The sequence below is a fragment of the Cryptomeria japonica genome, chromosome 11 (assembly GCF_030272615.1).
Source record: "Cryptomeria japonica chromosome 11, Sugi_1.0, whole genome shotgun sequence".
NCBI lineage: Eukaryota > Viridiplantae > Streptophyta > Pinopsida > Cupressales > Cupressaceae > Cryptomeria > Cryptomeria japonica.
This window is the reverse complement of record NC_081415.1, coordinates 172,835,852-172,854,608: the sequence shown is the minus strand read 5'-3', so window position 1 is coordinate 172,854,608 and position 18,757 is coordinate 172,835,852. Positions and strand designations below refer to the sequence as shown.

The 18,757-nt window shown below is 33.6% G+C and overlaps 1 protein-coding gene across 3 annotated transcripts in view; it reads left to right on the top strand.

The window, feature by feature from the left end:
• Window positions 1-17,329: 17,329 nt before the first annotated feature.
• LOC131036955 (synaptotagmin-2) overlaps window positions 17,330-18,757 on the top strand; it is a 51,781-nt gene continuing 50,353 nt past the window's right edge. For 2 of the 3 annotated variants that reach the window (XM_057968988.2, XM_057968987.2), the window contains exon 1: window positions 17,330-18,165. In XM_057968988.2, the coding sequence (XP_057824971.2) occupies window positions 18,055-18,165 (111 nt within the window). In that variant the 5' untranslated portion in view covers window positions 17,330-18,054. The remainder of the gene's footprint in view (window positions 18,166-18,757) is intronic. The other variant, XM_057968985.2, reaches the window with a different exon arrangement.

Here is an 18,757-nt window from a genome sequence, read left to right as displayed (position 1 = left end):
CCAATAATCACCCACAAACAGATGTAGCAATGAGGTTCTGAAACAAAGACCAAACTCCCCCTGAGAATGATATCTCTGTAAAGCTTTGAATCTTTCTCCCCTTGATGTATACTACTCCTTAAGTTTTCTTTTTCACATCTATATCACTCCCCCTTTGACATCAATGCCAGAAATCTGACAAAAATATCAAATTAAAAACATAAACCGCTAAATCACAAAGTTCACTACTCCCCCCGAGCAATAGCATCCCCACATCAGTGCCAAAATGAATAGTGTCTCTGATAATGCATACCGGACTGATGCCAATCCACATCAATCAAGTCTCTATCGGAGGGACATAAACTCCCAATCTATCTCTGAAGTACTCAAATGATTCCTTCAACAAAGGTTTAGTGAAGATATCTGCAATCTACTCTTTAGTGTTAACATAAACCATTCTAACTTCATTTTCTTCCACCTTTTCCTTCAAAAATTTATACTTGATAGATATGTGCTTTGTCTTGGAATGAAATACCAGATTTTTTGATATATTAATAGCAACAGAGTTATCACAGTGAATAACTATCGATGCATCACAACCTACCTTTATATCCTTCAACATTTGCTTCATCCATAAAACTTGTGTACAGTTAGTAGTAGTAGCAACATACTCAGCTTCATTAGTAGATAAAGAAGTACATGACTGTTTCTTGTTGATCCATGAAACCAATTTCTTTCCAAGAAAGAAAGTTCCACCGGAAGTACTTTTCTATTCATCAACATCTCCAGCCCAATCACCATTTGTATATGCACATAAAGTAAATTTATCATCCTTAGGGTACCACAAACCATATTCTGATGTACCTTGCAAGTATCTAAAAATCCTTTTCACCGCAATCTCATGATTTTCTCTAGGATCACTCTGAAATCTTGAAACAATACAAACAACATTCATAATGTCAGGCCTAGTCTGAGTCAAATAAAGAAGACCTCCAATCATAGATTTGTATCTTGTAGGATTTACCGGTGCAGAAACATCTTTCCTTGTCAATTTCTCATTTGTAACCATAGGAGAACTTACCAGTTTAGAATCTGCCATACCAAATTTCTTCATAATTACCCTAGCATATTTAGTTTGACAGATGAAAATACCTTTGTCAGTCTGAGTAATCTGTAAACCTAAGAAAAATTTCATTCCCCCAATCATAGACATCTCAAATTCTTTCTCCATATTCCTAGAAAATTCTATGCATAATTTATCTTCACCTCCAAAAATAATGTCATCAACAAATACTTCAATAATCAGTATATCATCAATAGTGATCTTATAATATAAATTATTGTCAGTACTACCCTTAGTAAAACCAAGTTTCAAAATATATTTATCCAACCTTTCATACCAAGCTCTGGGTGCTTGTTTCAATCCACATAAAGCTTTTCTTAACCTGCACACCATATTTGTATCATCTGATAGTGAAAAACCATCAGGTTACACAATATAAACTTCCTCATCAAGATCCCCATTCAAAAATGCACATTTAACATCCATTTGATAAACTTTGTAATTTTTATAAGCAGCATAGGCAAGAAATTGTTGGCAATATTACAAGGATATTGAGAAGGTTGTTGATGATTATGGACATAACTGATTAAAGATGTTTTACTATCTTGATATTATTATTTTGTCATTGATGTCAAGAAATTGATTTTCTAATTCAGTATGACGTTGCCATATCTTAAGAAATATGATATGAAGATTATAAAGAAGTTGGTAAAGACACAGGAAAGAATATGATGAATAAAGGGATAAGTTATTCAATGGGCAACTCTACCAAGTTAGACAATGATGAGATCTTGATGTTTTAGATTGTTCTAACATCATACATATGTTGTAAAATGTAAAGGTTAATACTATACCATGTTATCAAGCAAAGAACCTAGTCGGTAAACCCTAAGGAACCTAGTCGGTAAACCCTAAGGTTATCGTAATCGGTTAATAAAGATAGAATGTCTACCGAGTAAAGTTTAGTATTCACCGAGTTGTAACCGAGCTATAACAAAATGCATTAAATGTTTACATGTGATATTTAATGAAAGATGCTGATGAGCTGGAATGGATCAATGATTGGCAAGCCATAGAAAAAGTTTGTTAACGAATCTAAAGCAATGGAAAGCCGGCAAGAAGATCTACAACTCAGATTGAACCGCATTACCTTAACACAAGTTCCAAGATGAATGTGCAAGTTCCGAGGTGGGGTAAAATGTTTTTCAGATCGTAAGATACAATGAACCTGGACAAGATTGAAGATCTGATGGCTATGATTGATCATGGGAAATGTGGTCAAGGAGATTAAGCGGTTAGAAGATTGTTTATAAATAAGGAACTGTTGATAAACAATGTATGTGGGCAAGTGTATGCACAGGGATGCTACATAATGATTACTGAGCACAAAAGCTTGAAGACCTATTAGAATAATAGAGTATTGATGCCTAGCAAATAGACAAGATTAGTTCTATGTCTAGATTGTATTGAACAAATAAGAATCTACTTTAGCATTTTAGATGTGAAGTTACAGATAGATTGTATTACTGTTATTTTGTGAAAGTGACAGGAAATCTCTTAACCGAGTGGACTTAACAGTCTTATATGTAAATCCTCTAACAAGGTGACATTCTAAATGAGTGTTTGAAATCCTTTGACAAGGTCACTTCTAACAAAGTGAAGATCCCAACAGATCTGAGGGAAATCCCTTAACCGGGTCACATCTAGAAATGTGTTTTGTAATCTTTAACAGGATTGGCTTTTAATCGAGCATACTCTAGAAGAGTATATTTCTTAGTGGGTCTGAAATCCCATAGTGGTTTTTCCCTATTTGGGTTTCCACGTTAAATCTGGTGCTATGAGGTTTATATTATTCATATGCTTTTGAGTTTGCATGTTTGACAGTTTTTGATTATATGACTGATATATGTTACCGAGGTTGAATCTGATGTTTTTATGGATGAATAAGTTTGTATGATTCACACCTCCCACCCTCATCTTGTTGGCTATTGGATCTATACTTATATTAAGTATCAAAACTATCAATTGGTATCAAAGCATTGGACTCCGAAAGGAAAGTTTAAAGGCACTTGAGTTAAAGATCCAAAGATGTATAAGAGGGATGCACCTAAGTTGAATAAGTCAAGTTTCTCTATATGGCAGAAAAGGATGAAGCTACATCTATCAGGAGTTGGAGAATATGCTTTATACTATCTGGAGAATGATTTTGTTGCACCAAGCACTTATCCATTGACTATGGAAAAGATAAAGGCAAAGCAAGAACACATTCAAGCAATGATTGAAATGACATCTACATTGACCGATTCTGAGTTTAATGATCTAGAAGGTTGCAATGATGCAAAGGCAATGTGGACTAAGCTCATATCTGTATCTGGAGGAGATGAACATGCTCAAAGAGCAAAAGTTGATAGTCTAAGAGGACAACTTGAATCTATGAGGATGAATGAAGGTGAAGACATAAACTAGTACAGTACAAGACTAAAGGAGATTGTAAATCAAATCAAAGGAGCAGGAGGAACTATTGAAGAAAAGGATGTGACAAGTAAGTTGTTAAGAACCCTTCTACCTACCTATGCAATCCGAGTCTCTACAATCAATGAATTGAGGTCTGTACCTAATATGCTAGTTTCCTTGGATGCCACTATTGGTAAGCTTCATGCATTTGAGCTAAGTAATTTTGATAACAGTGGGTCATCGATAAATAAAGTTGAATCTGCATTTAGTTCTTTTCATCTGAATGAATCTAATGATTACAATAAGAGAATGTATAAGTACTTTGAAGGAGATCACAGTGGAGCAGGTGAAAGATTTTGGAAGAACATGGAGGAGGTACATAAACTGTATGAAGAAATAAAAAAGCAAGAAGAATTTGAAGCACTATTGGCCAAAAGGTTACCAAGAGGCAAAGGTAAGTATAAAGGAAAACTACCTTTGAAATGTTTCAATTGTGATAAGATTGGACATATGGCTTCTAACTGTCCTAACAAAGATTTCACTGAAAAGAGAGATTAATGAGATTACAGACAGAAAGATAATCATTACAGAGGTCACCGAGACTTCAGAAGAAGAGATAGAAAGACATGCTTAATTGCTGGTGAGGAAACTGAAGATGATAAATTAGATAAGACTGATACGGAGGAAGTTGTTTATGTGGCTATCAAGGATGGATCGGATGAAGAAAGGTATAAAGAAAAAGCCCTAATATCTCACATAAACACTAATGATTGTTGGATTATAGATAGTGGATGCTCACATCATATGACAGGATATAAACACAAGTTTGTTATGTTAGAATATTATGATGGAGGCTATGTTAGATTTGGTAATGATGCACCATGTCCGGTAAGAGGTAAAGGATCCATAACACTTCTTGATAAAGCAAGATGAAATGATGTTTATTGGGTTGAAGGTTTGAAATATAATTTGTTAAGTGTAGCACAACTAAACAACACAGGTTACCGAACAGAATTTCAGAAAGAAATTGTCAAAGTTCATGACAAAAATGGAAAGTTAGTTGCTACCGGGACACAAACAAAAGGTAATACATTTCACCTTGACTCTACTCACAGCAAGTGTTTGCATGCAAAGATTGATAATACCTGATTATGGTATAAAAGGTTTTGTCATGTTAATTTTGATAATCTGATCAAGATAAGTAAGAAGAACAGAGTAAGAGGTCTACCGAGTCTTGAAAAACCTGAGAATGCTATGTGTCGAGGATGCTAGATGGGTAAGATGACAAGATCCAGCTTTACAAGTAAGTCCTACACTTCTAAGGGAATTTTAGATCTTGTGCACACTGATCTTTGTGGTCCTATGAAAGTTCAAAGTTATTATGGTGATAAGTATTTCATATTATTTGTGGATGATTATTCAAGGATGATGTCAGTAATGTTTTTAAAAGAAAAATCAGAAGCTTTTCAAATGTTTAAGTGGTACAAGGCTAGAGTTGAAAATGAAACAGGAAGACAACTGAAATGTCTTAGATCAGATAGAGGAGGAGAATTCACTTCTGATGATTTCAACCTATTTTGTAATGATCATGGTATTAAAAGAAAAGTCTCTGTACTGAGGACTCCACAACAAAATGGAATAGCTGAAACAAGAAACAGATCTATTGTGGATTGTGCTAGAACACTAATGATTGAGAGCAAGGTTCCACAAACATTTGGAGAGAAGCAATAAGCACAGTTGTTTACACCTTGAACCAAGTTCAATTGAAGAAAGGTAATTTGAAGACACCTTATGAAATCTAGTATGGAAAGAAACCTAATATAAGTTATTTTAAGATCTTTGGAAGCAAATGCTATGTTCATAAAGATGATAGAAATGGCAAGTTTGATCAAAAAAGTGAAGAAGGAACATTTCTAGGATATTCTTCTAGAAGCAAAGCATTTAAATGTCTAATCAAATCATCTAACAAAATAGTAGAAAGTGCAAATATGAAAATTGATGAATTTGCAGAAAGAACTAATGACAGGAATTCCAAAGAACCGGAAGACTATGATGAATTTGTCTATGTGCAATCGAGAAGTCCTACCGAGATAAGTGTTGAAGGAAATGAGGAAGATATCCAGTTACCAAGTGATGAAGAGTATCATACAGAGCCTACCGAGCCTGTATTAGCCAAATATGTCAGAAGACACCATGCACCAAGTCAGATTATAGGAGATAAGGATGATCCAGTGATTGCAAGGAACAAACTAAGACAGAACACATGTTTAATAGCTGAATTTGAACCAAGAAAGAGGCATTCAACAGTGAAGATTGGATAAATGCTATGACTGAAGAGATTGATCAAATCAAGAAGAATGACACATGGACACTGGTCCCAAGACCGAAGGACAAAAATGTAATCGGTACAAAGTGGATCTTCAGAAACAAGCTAAATGAGAAAGGTGAGGTCATTCGGAACAAAGCAAGATTGTTTTGCAAAGGTTATGCTCAAGAAGAAGGAATTGATTATGGTGAGACTTTTGCACCTGTTGCTAGACTTGAAGAAGTTAGAACATTGTTGGCATATGTTGCTTTCAAAAACTTCAAGGTATATCAAATGGATGTAAAATCTGCATTTCTGAATGGAATATTAGAAGAAGAAGTTTTCATTGAACAACCTGAAGGATTTGTTGAAGACTATAATAAAGATCAGGTATGTAAATTGAACAAAGCTTTATACAGTCTGAAACAAGCACCTAGAGCATGGTATGAAAGATTGCACTCTTATTTGATTAAGATTGGTTTTATAAGGACAAGTGAGAACATCAACATGTACATGAAGAATGATGAAAATGGAATACTAATCTCAGCCATATTTGTTGATGATATTATATTTTGTGGAAATGACTCTTTATGCAAGAACTTTGGTTATGAAATGAGCAAAGAATTTGAGATGTCATTAATCAGTGAGATAAAGTATTTTATAGGCTTATAGATACTGCAAATGAAAAATGAAATGTTCATTACTCAATCCAAATACATAAAGGAAGTCTTGAAGAAATTTGGAATGGAGGATTCAAAGCCAGTAAGTACTCCTATGACTACAAATTGCAAACTATCAAAGAATGATGAATTTGCATCTGTTGATGAGACAACTCTACCGATCCATGATTGGAAAACTACAATATGTTGTTCATAGCAGGCCAGATATAGCACATGCAGTAGGTATTGTTGCAAGATTCTCTACAGATCCTAAAGAAATACACATGACAACAATCAAAAGAATTTTCAGATACTTGAAAGGCATTGAAGATTATGGCTTAGTATATCAGAAAGGAAATAATTTTGATTTAAAAGTTTATACTGATGCTGATTGGGTAGGCAACATTGATGACAGAAAAAGCACAAGTGGAGGAGCTTTCATCTTAGGAGAAAGACTAGTGAGTTGGCTTAGAAAGAAACAAGGATGTGTTTCTCAGTCAACAGTCAAAGCTGAATATGTTGCTACAGCACTAAATTGTACCAGCATTGCATGGATCAAACAATTGTTGGAAGGTATAAATGAGAAAGTTACCGAGCCAGTAACTATATTTTGTGACAATACTAGTGCCATTAATATTTCAAAGAACCATGTTATGCACTCTAAAACAAAGCACATATCTATCAAATATCATTATCTTAGAGAAGAAGCTCAAGAGAAGAAAGTGGTGTTGGAATATGTTAACACAAAGGAACAAATAGCTGATATCTTCACCAAGCCACTACCAAAGGACACTTTTGAATATCTCAGAAGTAAGTTAGGGATCCTACCCCTATCTTTTACTCACTAACCGAGATCGGTGAAAGCATCACTTCGATGACTCTATTGAATATCTTTTAGGGAGTTGATGCTGGAGTGATACACTTTAGAATGTTTTTCTAAAAGTGTACTGGAAATAATACTAGGATAATATAGAAAATGATACAGAATTGTAAACAAATGCTCTGACCGAGACTCACTTGATACACAACAACATGAAATAACTTCTTACAGCAAGAAATTATGTTTTAGTTCTATTCTTTTTGGCATTGTTGTCAAAGGGGGAGAAGACCAAGGAGAAGACCTACCCAGGGGGAGAAAACTGAGAAAAGACTACAAAAGAGAAGTTTGATGTATGGGGGAGAGCATTTTAGCATTTCAGAATCATAGCAATCCAAATTCTTAAAGGTCAAATCAATTGGTTTTGCCATCAATGCCAAAGGGGGAGATTTTTGGCAATATTACAAGGATATTGAGAAGGTTGTTGATGATTATGGACATAACTGATTAAAGATGTTTTACTATCTTGATATTATTAATTTGTCATTGATGTCAAGAAATTGATTTTCTAATTCAGTATGATGTTGCCATATCTTAAGAAATATGATACGAAGATTATAAAGAAGTCAGTAAAGACACAGGAAAGAATATGATGAATAAAGGGATAAGTTATTCAATGGGCAACTCTACCGAGTCAGACAATGATGAAATCTTGATGTTTTAGATTGTTCTAATATCATACATATGTTGTAAAATGTAAAGGTTAATACTATACTATGTTATCAAGCAAAGAACCTAGTCAGTAAACCCTAAGGAACCTAGTCGGTAAACCCTAAGGTTATCGTAATCGATTAATAAAGACAGAATGTCTACCGAGTAAAGTTTAGTATTCACCGAGTTGTAACCAAGCTATAACAGAATGCATTAAATGTTTACATGTGATATTTAATGAAAGATGCTGATGAGGTGGAACAGATCAATGATTGGAAAGTCATAGAAAAAGTTTGTTAACGAATCTAAAGCAATGGAAAGTCGGCAAGAAGATCTACAACTCAGATTGAACCGCATTACCCTAACACAAGTTCCAAGATGAATGTGCAAGTTTCGAGGTAGGTTAAAACGTTTTCAGATCATAAGATACAATGAACCTAGACAAGATTGAAGATCTGATGGCTATGATTGATCATGGGAAATGTGATCGAGGAGATTAAGTGGTTAGAAGATTGTTTATAAATAAGGAACTATTGATAAACAATGTATGCGGGCAAGTGTATGCACAGGGATGCTACATAGTGATTACCGAGCACATAAGCTTGAAGACCTATTAGAATAACAAAGTATTGATGCTCAATAGATAGACAAGATTAGTTCTATGTCTAGATTGTATTAAACAAATAAGAATCTGCTTTACCATTTTAGATGTGAAGTTGCAGATAGATTGTATTACTGTTATTTTGTGAAAGTGACAGGAAATCTCTTAACCGAGTGGACTTAACAATCTTATATGTAAATCCTCTAACAAGGTGACATTCTAAATGAGTGTTTGAAATCCTTTGAAAAGGTCACTTCTAACAAAGTGAAGATCCCAACAGATCTGAGGGAAATCCCTTAACCGGGTCACATCTAGCAATGTGTTTTGTAGTCTTTAACAGGATTGGCTTTTAACCAAGCATACTCTAGAAGAGTATATTTCTTAGTGGGTCCGAAATCCCATAGTGGTTTTTCTCTATTTGGGTTTCCACGTTAAATCTGGTGTTATGAGGTTTATATTGTTCATATGCTTTTGAGTTTGCACGTTTGACAGTTTTTTATTATATGATTGATATATGTTACCGAGGTTGAATCTGATGGTTTTATGGATGAATAAGTTTGTATGATTCACCCCCCCCCCCCTCTCATCTTGTTGGCTATTGGATCTGTACTTATATTAAGTATCAAAACTATCAGAAATAATCTTATAGCTTCAATCCTAGCTACAAGTGCAAAAGTTTCTCCATAATCAATTCCTTCCTTCTGAGAATATCCTTTACAAACCAATCTAGCCTTATTCCTTATAACTTGACCATCTTCATTCAATTTATTCCTAAAAACCCATTTAGTTCCAATAACATTTTTATTTTTAGGCCAGGGAACCAAAGTCCATGTGTTATTTTTCTCAATCTGATCTAATTCTTCTTCCATAGCTTTCAACCAATATTCATCTTTACATGCCTCAATTACTGATACTGGTTCAACTTGTGAAATTAAACATACCTCATTAGTTGCCAGTCTTATTCTTGTCATCACTCCATTGTTCTTATCCCCGATGATCTAATCTTCTGAATGATTCAATCTCACATACCTAGGAGTCCTTCGACTCACTGTTCCTCTTCCTTGTTCTTCAGTCACTATAGAATTCTCTGATACTACCGGAGTAACTAGTTCAACACTCTGTTATGGTAAAGGTGCTACCGATTCAGATATTATCATTTCCACTGCCAGTTCCTTCTCATAAAATTTGATTTGACTTATGTTCAGCTCATCTAGTTTGACATTAGCACTCTCCACAATTCTCTGCATTCTCTTGTTATAACATCTATATGCTTTTATTTCATTAGAATAACCAAGAAATATGCCTTCGTCACATCTAGGATCAAATTTTCCAATGATATCATGTCTCCTGATATAACATTTACTACCAAAAATTCTGAAATACTTAACTGTAGGTGTATTGCCAAACCATAATTCATAAGGTGTCTTACCAGTTTCTCCTTTGATATGGACTCTATTGAATGTATAAACCGTTGTGCACACTGCTTCTCTTAGGTAGATATGAGGTAGACTAGCTTCCATCATCATTGTTCTAGCAACATCCAAGATAGTTTTGTTCTTCCTTTTCACAACTCCATTTTGCTGAGGTGTCCGGGGAGCAGAAAATTGTCTTCTTATACCATGCTTCTCACAAAATTTAATAAACTCAGCGGATGTGAATTCTCCTCCATGATCTGACCTCAAACATTTAATCTTCAATCATGTCTCAGTTTCCACTTTAGCCTTAAATATTTTAAACTTTTCAAATGCTTCAAATTTTTCTTTTAGAAAAGTAACCCACATCATTCTAGAATAATCATCAATGATTAGCATGAAATATCTATCACCTTGAAAACTTTTAACTCTAGCAGGGCCACACAAATCAGTAAGAATAAGATCAATAACATCATTTGATTTATCTTGTATACTCCTAAAAGAGGTTCTGACCTGTTTACCCATTTGACATTCTTTACATACCGGATTATAGGGCTTCATAATCTTAGGTATATCTCTAACTACCTTAGTTGAACTGATCTTTACAATTCAATCAAAATTCACATGACACAACCTTTTATGCCATAGCCAACTCTCATCAATTTGTGTAATCAAAAATGTCTTCTCATTGGAGTTCAAATAAAATATGTTACCTTTTGTTTGTTTACCGATTGCAATCTCCAAGCTAGATCTGTTAATGATTTTGCATTTTCCATCCTTGAACTATAATTGAAATCCCTTATCCACCAATTGTCCTACACTCAAAAGATTATGCCTTAAACCTTCAACATAATAAACATTGTCAGTATTGTTCTTACCATCCAATGATATAGTTCCTTTTCCTTTGATCATACACGCCTTGTCATCTCTAAATATAACTAGACCGCCATCAAATTCTTGCAAAGATAGAAACTCCCCTTTATCTCCAATCATATGATGTGAACAACCGCTGTCAATTACACATTCATCCTTGTCTTCAATTTTAGCAGCAAGTGCCTTCTCTTCAAGTACATTCTCTTCTAGTGCTGGATCATCTTCCTTGATAGCCAGTAATACCCATTCTTTTCCATTGTTGGAACAACTAGCAGAGTCTTTTGTCGGTTCATCATCAGAATCAGTAATGCCTTCCTCATCCGCTATGTAGCATGATTTGTCTCTGTTTTTCTTGTACTTATATTTGTTCTGATATCCAGGGTTAGGTTTAAATGATCTTCTAACTCTTTCTTCAAATATTGAATTCCTTTCAGAACATCTAGATGCAAAATGACCAATCTTATTACATGCAAAACATTTAAAAGATGCTTTTCCTTCATACTTACTTCCTACTAGTCCTTTAGGTACTCTTCTAGCAAATAGTGCTTCAAGTTGCTTAAACTCATCATCTTCTCTCTTCATATCTTCCAATTCCTTTGCATATAAAGCTTTCCAATCTTGCTTACCGATTGCAGATGTAGATGCATGAAAAGCAAGTTCAGTCTTCACAGCTCCAAAAGGTCCATATTATTCAAGCTCAAAAGCAAATAGTTTCCCAACCAAAGTATCTATGTTGACATATGTATTATCCATTGTTCTCAACTCATTAATAGCAGTAGCCTTCATTTTGTAATTCGGTGGTAGAGCTCTCAAAACTTTAGAAACAATTTCATCTTCACTCAGAGTTCCACCACAACATTGTATTCCCATAACAATCTCATTTACCCTTTCCATGAATGCAATAATCCTTTCATCTTCTTCCATCTTTAGGTTTTCATATCTTACCCGATAACCATCAAGTTTAGCAATCTTCATTGTAGGGTCACCTTCATTAAGAGTCTCCAACTTATCCCATATAGCCTTTCCAGATGATTTGTCAGTTAATCCCATTATTTGCTGATTAGAAAGTGCACACAAGAAGGCTTCTCTTGCTCTACAATCATTCTCAAGCTCCTTATCCAAGTTTGTCGGAGGAGGATTGCCAGATGCCGAATTATAAGGTGTGACACCATTCTGTGTGATTTCCCTAATCTCCTTGCCAAGACATCTCAGATGAGTCTCCATCCAAATATTTCATACTGTGTAATTTGTTCCATCAAGCCTAGGAATATCTCTCTGAAAGATAGCTCCAAATGAACTGGATGAACTTGAACTGTTAGTCGCCATAGGGTCTTCCTCAAGTGGTTAAGCTTTCTACAAAGAGGACCAAAGCTCTGATACCAATTGTTAGACAGTTCAAATAACCGGAAGACAACTGAGAGGGGGGGTGAATCAATTGTCATTGATTACCAGAACTAATAGCAATTAAAACTTTAACACCAAAACCCAAAACATTAATACCGCAATGCTTAAACTAAATACTAGAATAACAGTTAAACCAATTAAGCATAAAAAATAATCACAGAATAAATACCATCCACATGACACCAAGATTTGTACATGGAAAATCCGATAAAGGGAAAAACCATAGTGAGAAGCCTACCCACAGTCAGATAATACTTCTGCAGTAAGAATGTGAATTAAAATTGAGGGGCCTACACTTGCAAGAAGGCCAACAACCTAGAGCACACTGCTCATCATAAAATGAGTCTCACTGACTACATAGAAATCTAGACTACAATCCAGAGAAGTGTTGAACTCTGAAAGATAGCATCTCCTATGCCCGAGTACAGTTCTGGTTAAGCTCAATACCGGAGGACTAAATCCTCTTACATAAACCCAATTCAATCTCCAATGATCAACCAAATCCTTTGCTTGAATGATATTACATTATTCACACATTACATCCCTTGACCATGACCTCTAACATAACCATGATGATCTACAATGAGATCTTACATCTATATATACAAACCCTCGACCATAAACAATCAGGTCAACCACCAGATAATAAACCAATCACATAATTATAAACCATGTCGGCCTTAGACCAAGCAGATAATATCCAACACATAATTCATCTTGGAAACATATCGAGAGGTCCAATCCACACGTTACATTAAAGTCAATCCATAACTTAGATCAACCGGGACCCAGTATAGGTCCATACGCTACAACAATGATCTCAATCTGCCAAGTCTCAAACATGATCACCATCAACATCCTGAAACTCCACCATAAGCTACACCAGCACCACTTATGCAATTCATCAAAGATCTTCACTAAAAGCTTTGCCAGTGAAACCCTCTCCGGAACCAGAAACCAAGCTTCTAAGAAAACATGATAGCATCCGATAACCACACCAAAACCAAATGACTAAATATGAGCATGAGTATCATGAATAAGCTAATTCCATAACCAAATCATACCAGAGCCTACCGGCTCATGCTGAATCCAAATCAACCAGAAACTACTCAACCTACCAGGACTAGAAGGGTGTCAGTAAAGCATCCAAACAACTAGAGTTGGCATCAATGAAAAAACATCAATGCAACACATAATCAATTCCACCAAATGGCCAACACGAACAAGTGAATTATCCTTCGATGTTGAGTTTTTGGTGAGATTGGTGTTGCAGGGCAGACATTTGTGCTTAACCAGAACTGTAATTAGGCATTTGGAGATGCTATTTCTTCAGTTCAGTTGTTTTGGATTATAGTCCGAATCTTATTGTAAATCAGTGAGACTTCCCTAAGGGTTGTAGCCTTCCGGGCAAATATTATTTGAGCAGTGAGCTCTAGGCAGTGTGCCTGAATGCATGTGCATTCCCCATTGTAATATTTTCACATACTACTGCAGAGTATCATCTTATTGTGGGTAGGTTCCCACCATGGTTTTTCCCTTAATTGGGCTTTCCACGTCAAAATATTGGTGTTGTGTATTGTGTTGTTAATTTGCTTATCTGTCTTATTGTTGTAGTTTATCAGATTTGTGTTTTGTTTGGCCTTCCGGTGAAGACTGATTCACTCCCTCCCTCCCCCAACTCCCCTCTTAGTCTTCCTTCTTGATTGCTGCTAACAACCATATAGGTTCAAGCTATCAACAAACTCCAATAATCTCCAACACATGTTTCATGTTCTTTTTTTTTTTTTTCAATATTTTATATTTGATTTTTCTAAACTTGCATTGTTTAGCATGGCTATCGTTGATAGAAATGTGACAATGCCCTAATCCTAAGGGTGTCCAAACTAGTAGAAATGTTCACAAATGTAGTCAAGAGGTCATGTAAGCATTTTCTTCAAAATCTCAACCAAAACCTATCAAGCATTGGATCAATTTGGCATAGTCCAGGGTTTTTTGCTTGTTCGATGTTTGAGACTATCTAACATTGTCTACTTTACACAATTCTATAACTCTTAGTTGATGGATTTGTATTTGCACACATGATAGAGGGAAAAAATGGTTGTGTTGTATAGGGGCTTACCGAAGACAAATTTAGTGTTGGTGCTCCCACCTTGTTGCTATGCATGAAAATCTAAACCCAAAATTTTAAAATTCACTTTTTCTTAAATTCGTCATATGTCCCCATCCCTAACTAGCTCTTATAAGTTGACCTCATTATGCATAATTTCAAATTACACGTGAGGGTGAGTGTATTTAAGGATTAAACCTAATCTTTGTTCATCATCCTTGAATAAGTCTAATTTAGGGCTTAATCATAAGAGAACAAATCCTTGTCTATATAAGTCCCCAAATGGTAACTATTGATACCATTTTCTCAAATGTAGAAATATTAAGCCAAGACAAAAAAAAAAATTCTAGTCAATAAAATTTTTTAGACAATTATCATAAGTAAATTTTAGATCCATGTATCAAGTTCACTTTGTAAGTAAGATGATCAAATTTACGAACACTAAGTGTTGAACCTAATAGTTGATAGATAATTGTATTATGCCCAGATCATCATCTAACAAATCTATATTTCTTAATATAGTGTGAATTAACTTGTAGAATCTATAACCATCTTTTCTTCATCAAATTAAAAACTAAATATGCTTTATATATTTACTATATTAATTATAATACTTATTACATTAACAATTATCATTTCCATTATAAAATTCTAACATAATTAATATAAATTAAATCATTTAAAATAAAGCATAGTAAAAATACTTATCTATATAAAATATTAAAATATGTCACTTAAATCAAACATGAATAAAACATGCATCTTCATAATGATATCTCTACGCATCTTTCAAATAATAACAAGTGCCACATAGTGGTGAGTACTTGCCTCTTGATTTGTAGTTGAAATAGTAATTTTTGTTATAGTTATTGAATTTTTTTATTAGTTATATAACTAATATAGTGTTGGACTATGATAAATTACAATTTTTTTGGTAGATAACCTTCTTGCTATGCGAGGATGATTATTTTACAAATTGTAGAAGTCCTATAGTGTTTATATGGTGCAAGCATCCAATAGTTTTACTATTAGATGCATGAGTTATATTTTTTATGTCTATTATAAACTCTATGATAGTACATGCAAAGTTTGGGGCAAAGTTTGGGCCACTTTAGATCACTGTTGTGTGACATGAGGGCTTCTCTTAGTGCAACATTAATGTGGCTATAATTAAAAAATATTTGGTGAATAGCACATTAACAACTATATTTGAATTGTGCTATGTGGAGGTTGTACACTATAGTGTATACATGAAAACTTTATGATCTTTGGTGTCCAAATGTAATTAACATTTCAGCAAATGCAACAACAAAGTGACTTATATTTGTTTATATATATATATATATATATATATATATATATATATATATATATATATATATATATATATATATATATATATATATATATATATATATATATATATATATATATGATACCAAGTAATGGTAGGAGGGACAAACAAGCTAAAGCATTTGATCCATGGGAGCACAAAATACCCTATTTCATTTGTTGTTTAGGTCTAACCCTTGGTTTCTACAGTGTACTGGAGTTAGACATTAGGACAAGATAATTGAGAGAATTTAAAAAATGTATATTGCTACTAATCTATTTTGGATTTTATTATCATAGATAGTAGACATATAAATATAAGAGGTTATAATAGTTATAACACTTGAGATATTTGAAGGCAAAAGTGTTTACAAAGATAATACTAGTATGAAGATACTAATCAAAAGGAAGTATAAATAGGTTGGGATGAAGGAGAAATTAAATGTTTTAATTAGACAATGTTGTAGGCTGTTTAGAAAGATTGTTTAATATCATATTAAACTTGATAAATTATTATGTTTAAATTAAATAAGAAATACAAATTGAAAATAATTATTTATTTTTTATGTAATTAAATAATGAAAAGCTCTAGATAAAAAAATATTAATACTATTAAATTTGTTTTAAAATATTAATTTAAAAAAAAAAAATTGTTAGAAAAGTCCATAGTATTTATCCTTCACAAGATTGTGCCGTTTATAAGTTTTTTAGAAACTCAAATTAAAGAAGTAAATAATTTTAAAATGCTGGTGATTCCCAAAAACCCCAGATTATGGGTTGTTCCGAGAACCCTGCCTATAAGAAGCAAAATGATATTAGCCAATCGTTTGCAACAAAAATAATTTTTGTAAATTATAATGTTAACAAATGTGCATCTATACTATAAAATAAATTAAAACAATTTAAAGAAAAAAAAAAATTGCTTTTCATTGGTCTAAATAAGTTTTTTTAATAACCATATAAGCACAACAAATGAATTTTCGTTACCTTAACATTATGTTCTTATGCAGTTGCTTAAATGAATGCAAATTTTTAAATATAGAATTTTTTTGAATTTTTTTCTATTTTAATAGAGTTAATATTTTAAGAATTAAAAATAAACAATGACTGAAAAAAGGGACTCGAAATAAGCAACAACTCCATATTGCAAAACATGTCATGTGACTTCCCAAATTTCTTTCCCTCCTTTTTAAAATTTGCCTCTTATTTTATTACACAAATTATTATTTATATTATTGATACAAATTTAACTGCTTACACAAAAATTAAATACTCTAAAAGTCACCAGTTCCACAAATAAAATAAGTAAAGAAAAGACTGTTTGCTAACCTCCCTGAGAACTTGCCTAACTAAACCTTTATATATTTTTAATATAGAAAACTTTCCTTTCAAATTTCCTGTGCATGAGTCAAAAATTTAATACGTAAGAGTTTCAAATAGCAACAAACTCAGGAAATAAATGATGCAATTAAGAAAGAATGTTTAAGAGACGTGTTGGGCAGACAAACAAAAATCATACGAACAGCTGTGATACAAGTGTGCAGGCTTCAACGGTTCAGAAACTTAAAAAATACACCAATTTATTGTCTTGTGTTTAATAATCCGTTTCATCGGATTCAAAGAAAACAAAACCAGAAAAAGATAAAGAAATCCCTTGGTTTTACACCCAGAAAATCCTTGCCAACTCGACTTGACTCAACCTTGCTTCAATGCCAAAAGAAGCCATCCATGAAATGCCAAATTAAGCCATCAAAAAAAGGGCACCTGGAGAAGCTACATTTGCGCATAGTTGCATGTTTTTACGATGCAGTTTTTCTACACTTCAATTATTAATTGGATAAACGTTGAAATTTTAAATTTTTTGTTTGAGGTAGTTGAGCCCTTTTGGAATATGCTTAGGTATACTTGCACTCACATCTTGAAAGAAAAGATCTCGACCACATTGGTTTATGATCTTCCTTTACCAAACGCAAATTGTATTTTAAAAGCTTATGGAAAAATATTTCTTGAAATAAAAGAAATCCTTATTATAGATTTGTCATCTTCCTCTCCTATATCACAAATATTCAAATAGAAGTTTTGCACTATGAACGTTTAATACAGAGTTTTGTAGGGAGCCTCTTGAATCCATTATCCTCTTTGGTTCAAATATTTTTTTGCTGGCAATAAGGAAAAAGAAGCTAAAATTCTGTATTAGCAGACCATTTGATATTATAGGATTCATACAATCGATATCATTATCTTTCCCATGTGGGTGCTATTTGAATCGGTCCGTAAATGTTTAGCGATTGATTGAATATTTCGCAGGATTGATTGAACACTGTCCAACTCGGGGAGATGGGATTTTTCAGTGCTATTTTGAGTCTTATTGGTTTTGGATTTGGCATTCCAATTGGGCTGCTCATTGGATACTTCATTTTTATATATTTTCAGCCAAATGATGTGAAGGTGAGTGCCCGATTGACTGTTTTTTGAATTTATTCATTTCATACATGTATACAAATTTACATGTACGCAGTGCTGATTTGGGTATTCATAAACATTGTTTATCATCTATTATAGGCGAAGATGGATGTAGTATTGATTTGGGTATGCGTAATGATTGTTTCTTATTCACTGACATCTAAAGTTCTGGCACAGTTAATTGCCCTGTTAATTTTGGGTGTTTGAATCTTCAGTTAGTATGTATATGTATGTATGCCAACTGCCCTGTTGGTTTCGCGTGTTTGAATTTTTAGCTCGTATGGATGTGTGCATAGATTTGGGTTTTTATAAGGATTGCTCCTTCTGCGTATAATTCAACTGCCCTGCTAATTTGGGTGTTTAGAATTTTCAGTTTGTATGTCTCTATCTGCAAGTCAACTGCCTTGATGATTTGGGTGTTTGAATTTTCAGTTTATATATATATATATATATATATATATATATATCTGTGTGTGTGTGTGTGTGTGTGTGTTGGTGTGTGTAAGGCAGTCCAATTATTGTGTGTGTAAAGTACATGGATGTATGCATAGATTTGGGGTTTCTATAAGGATTTTTC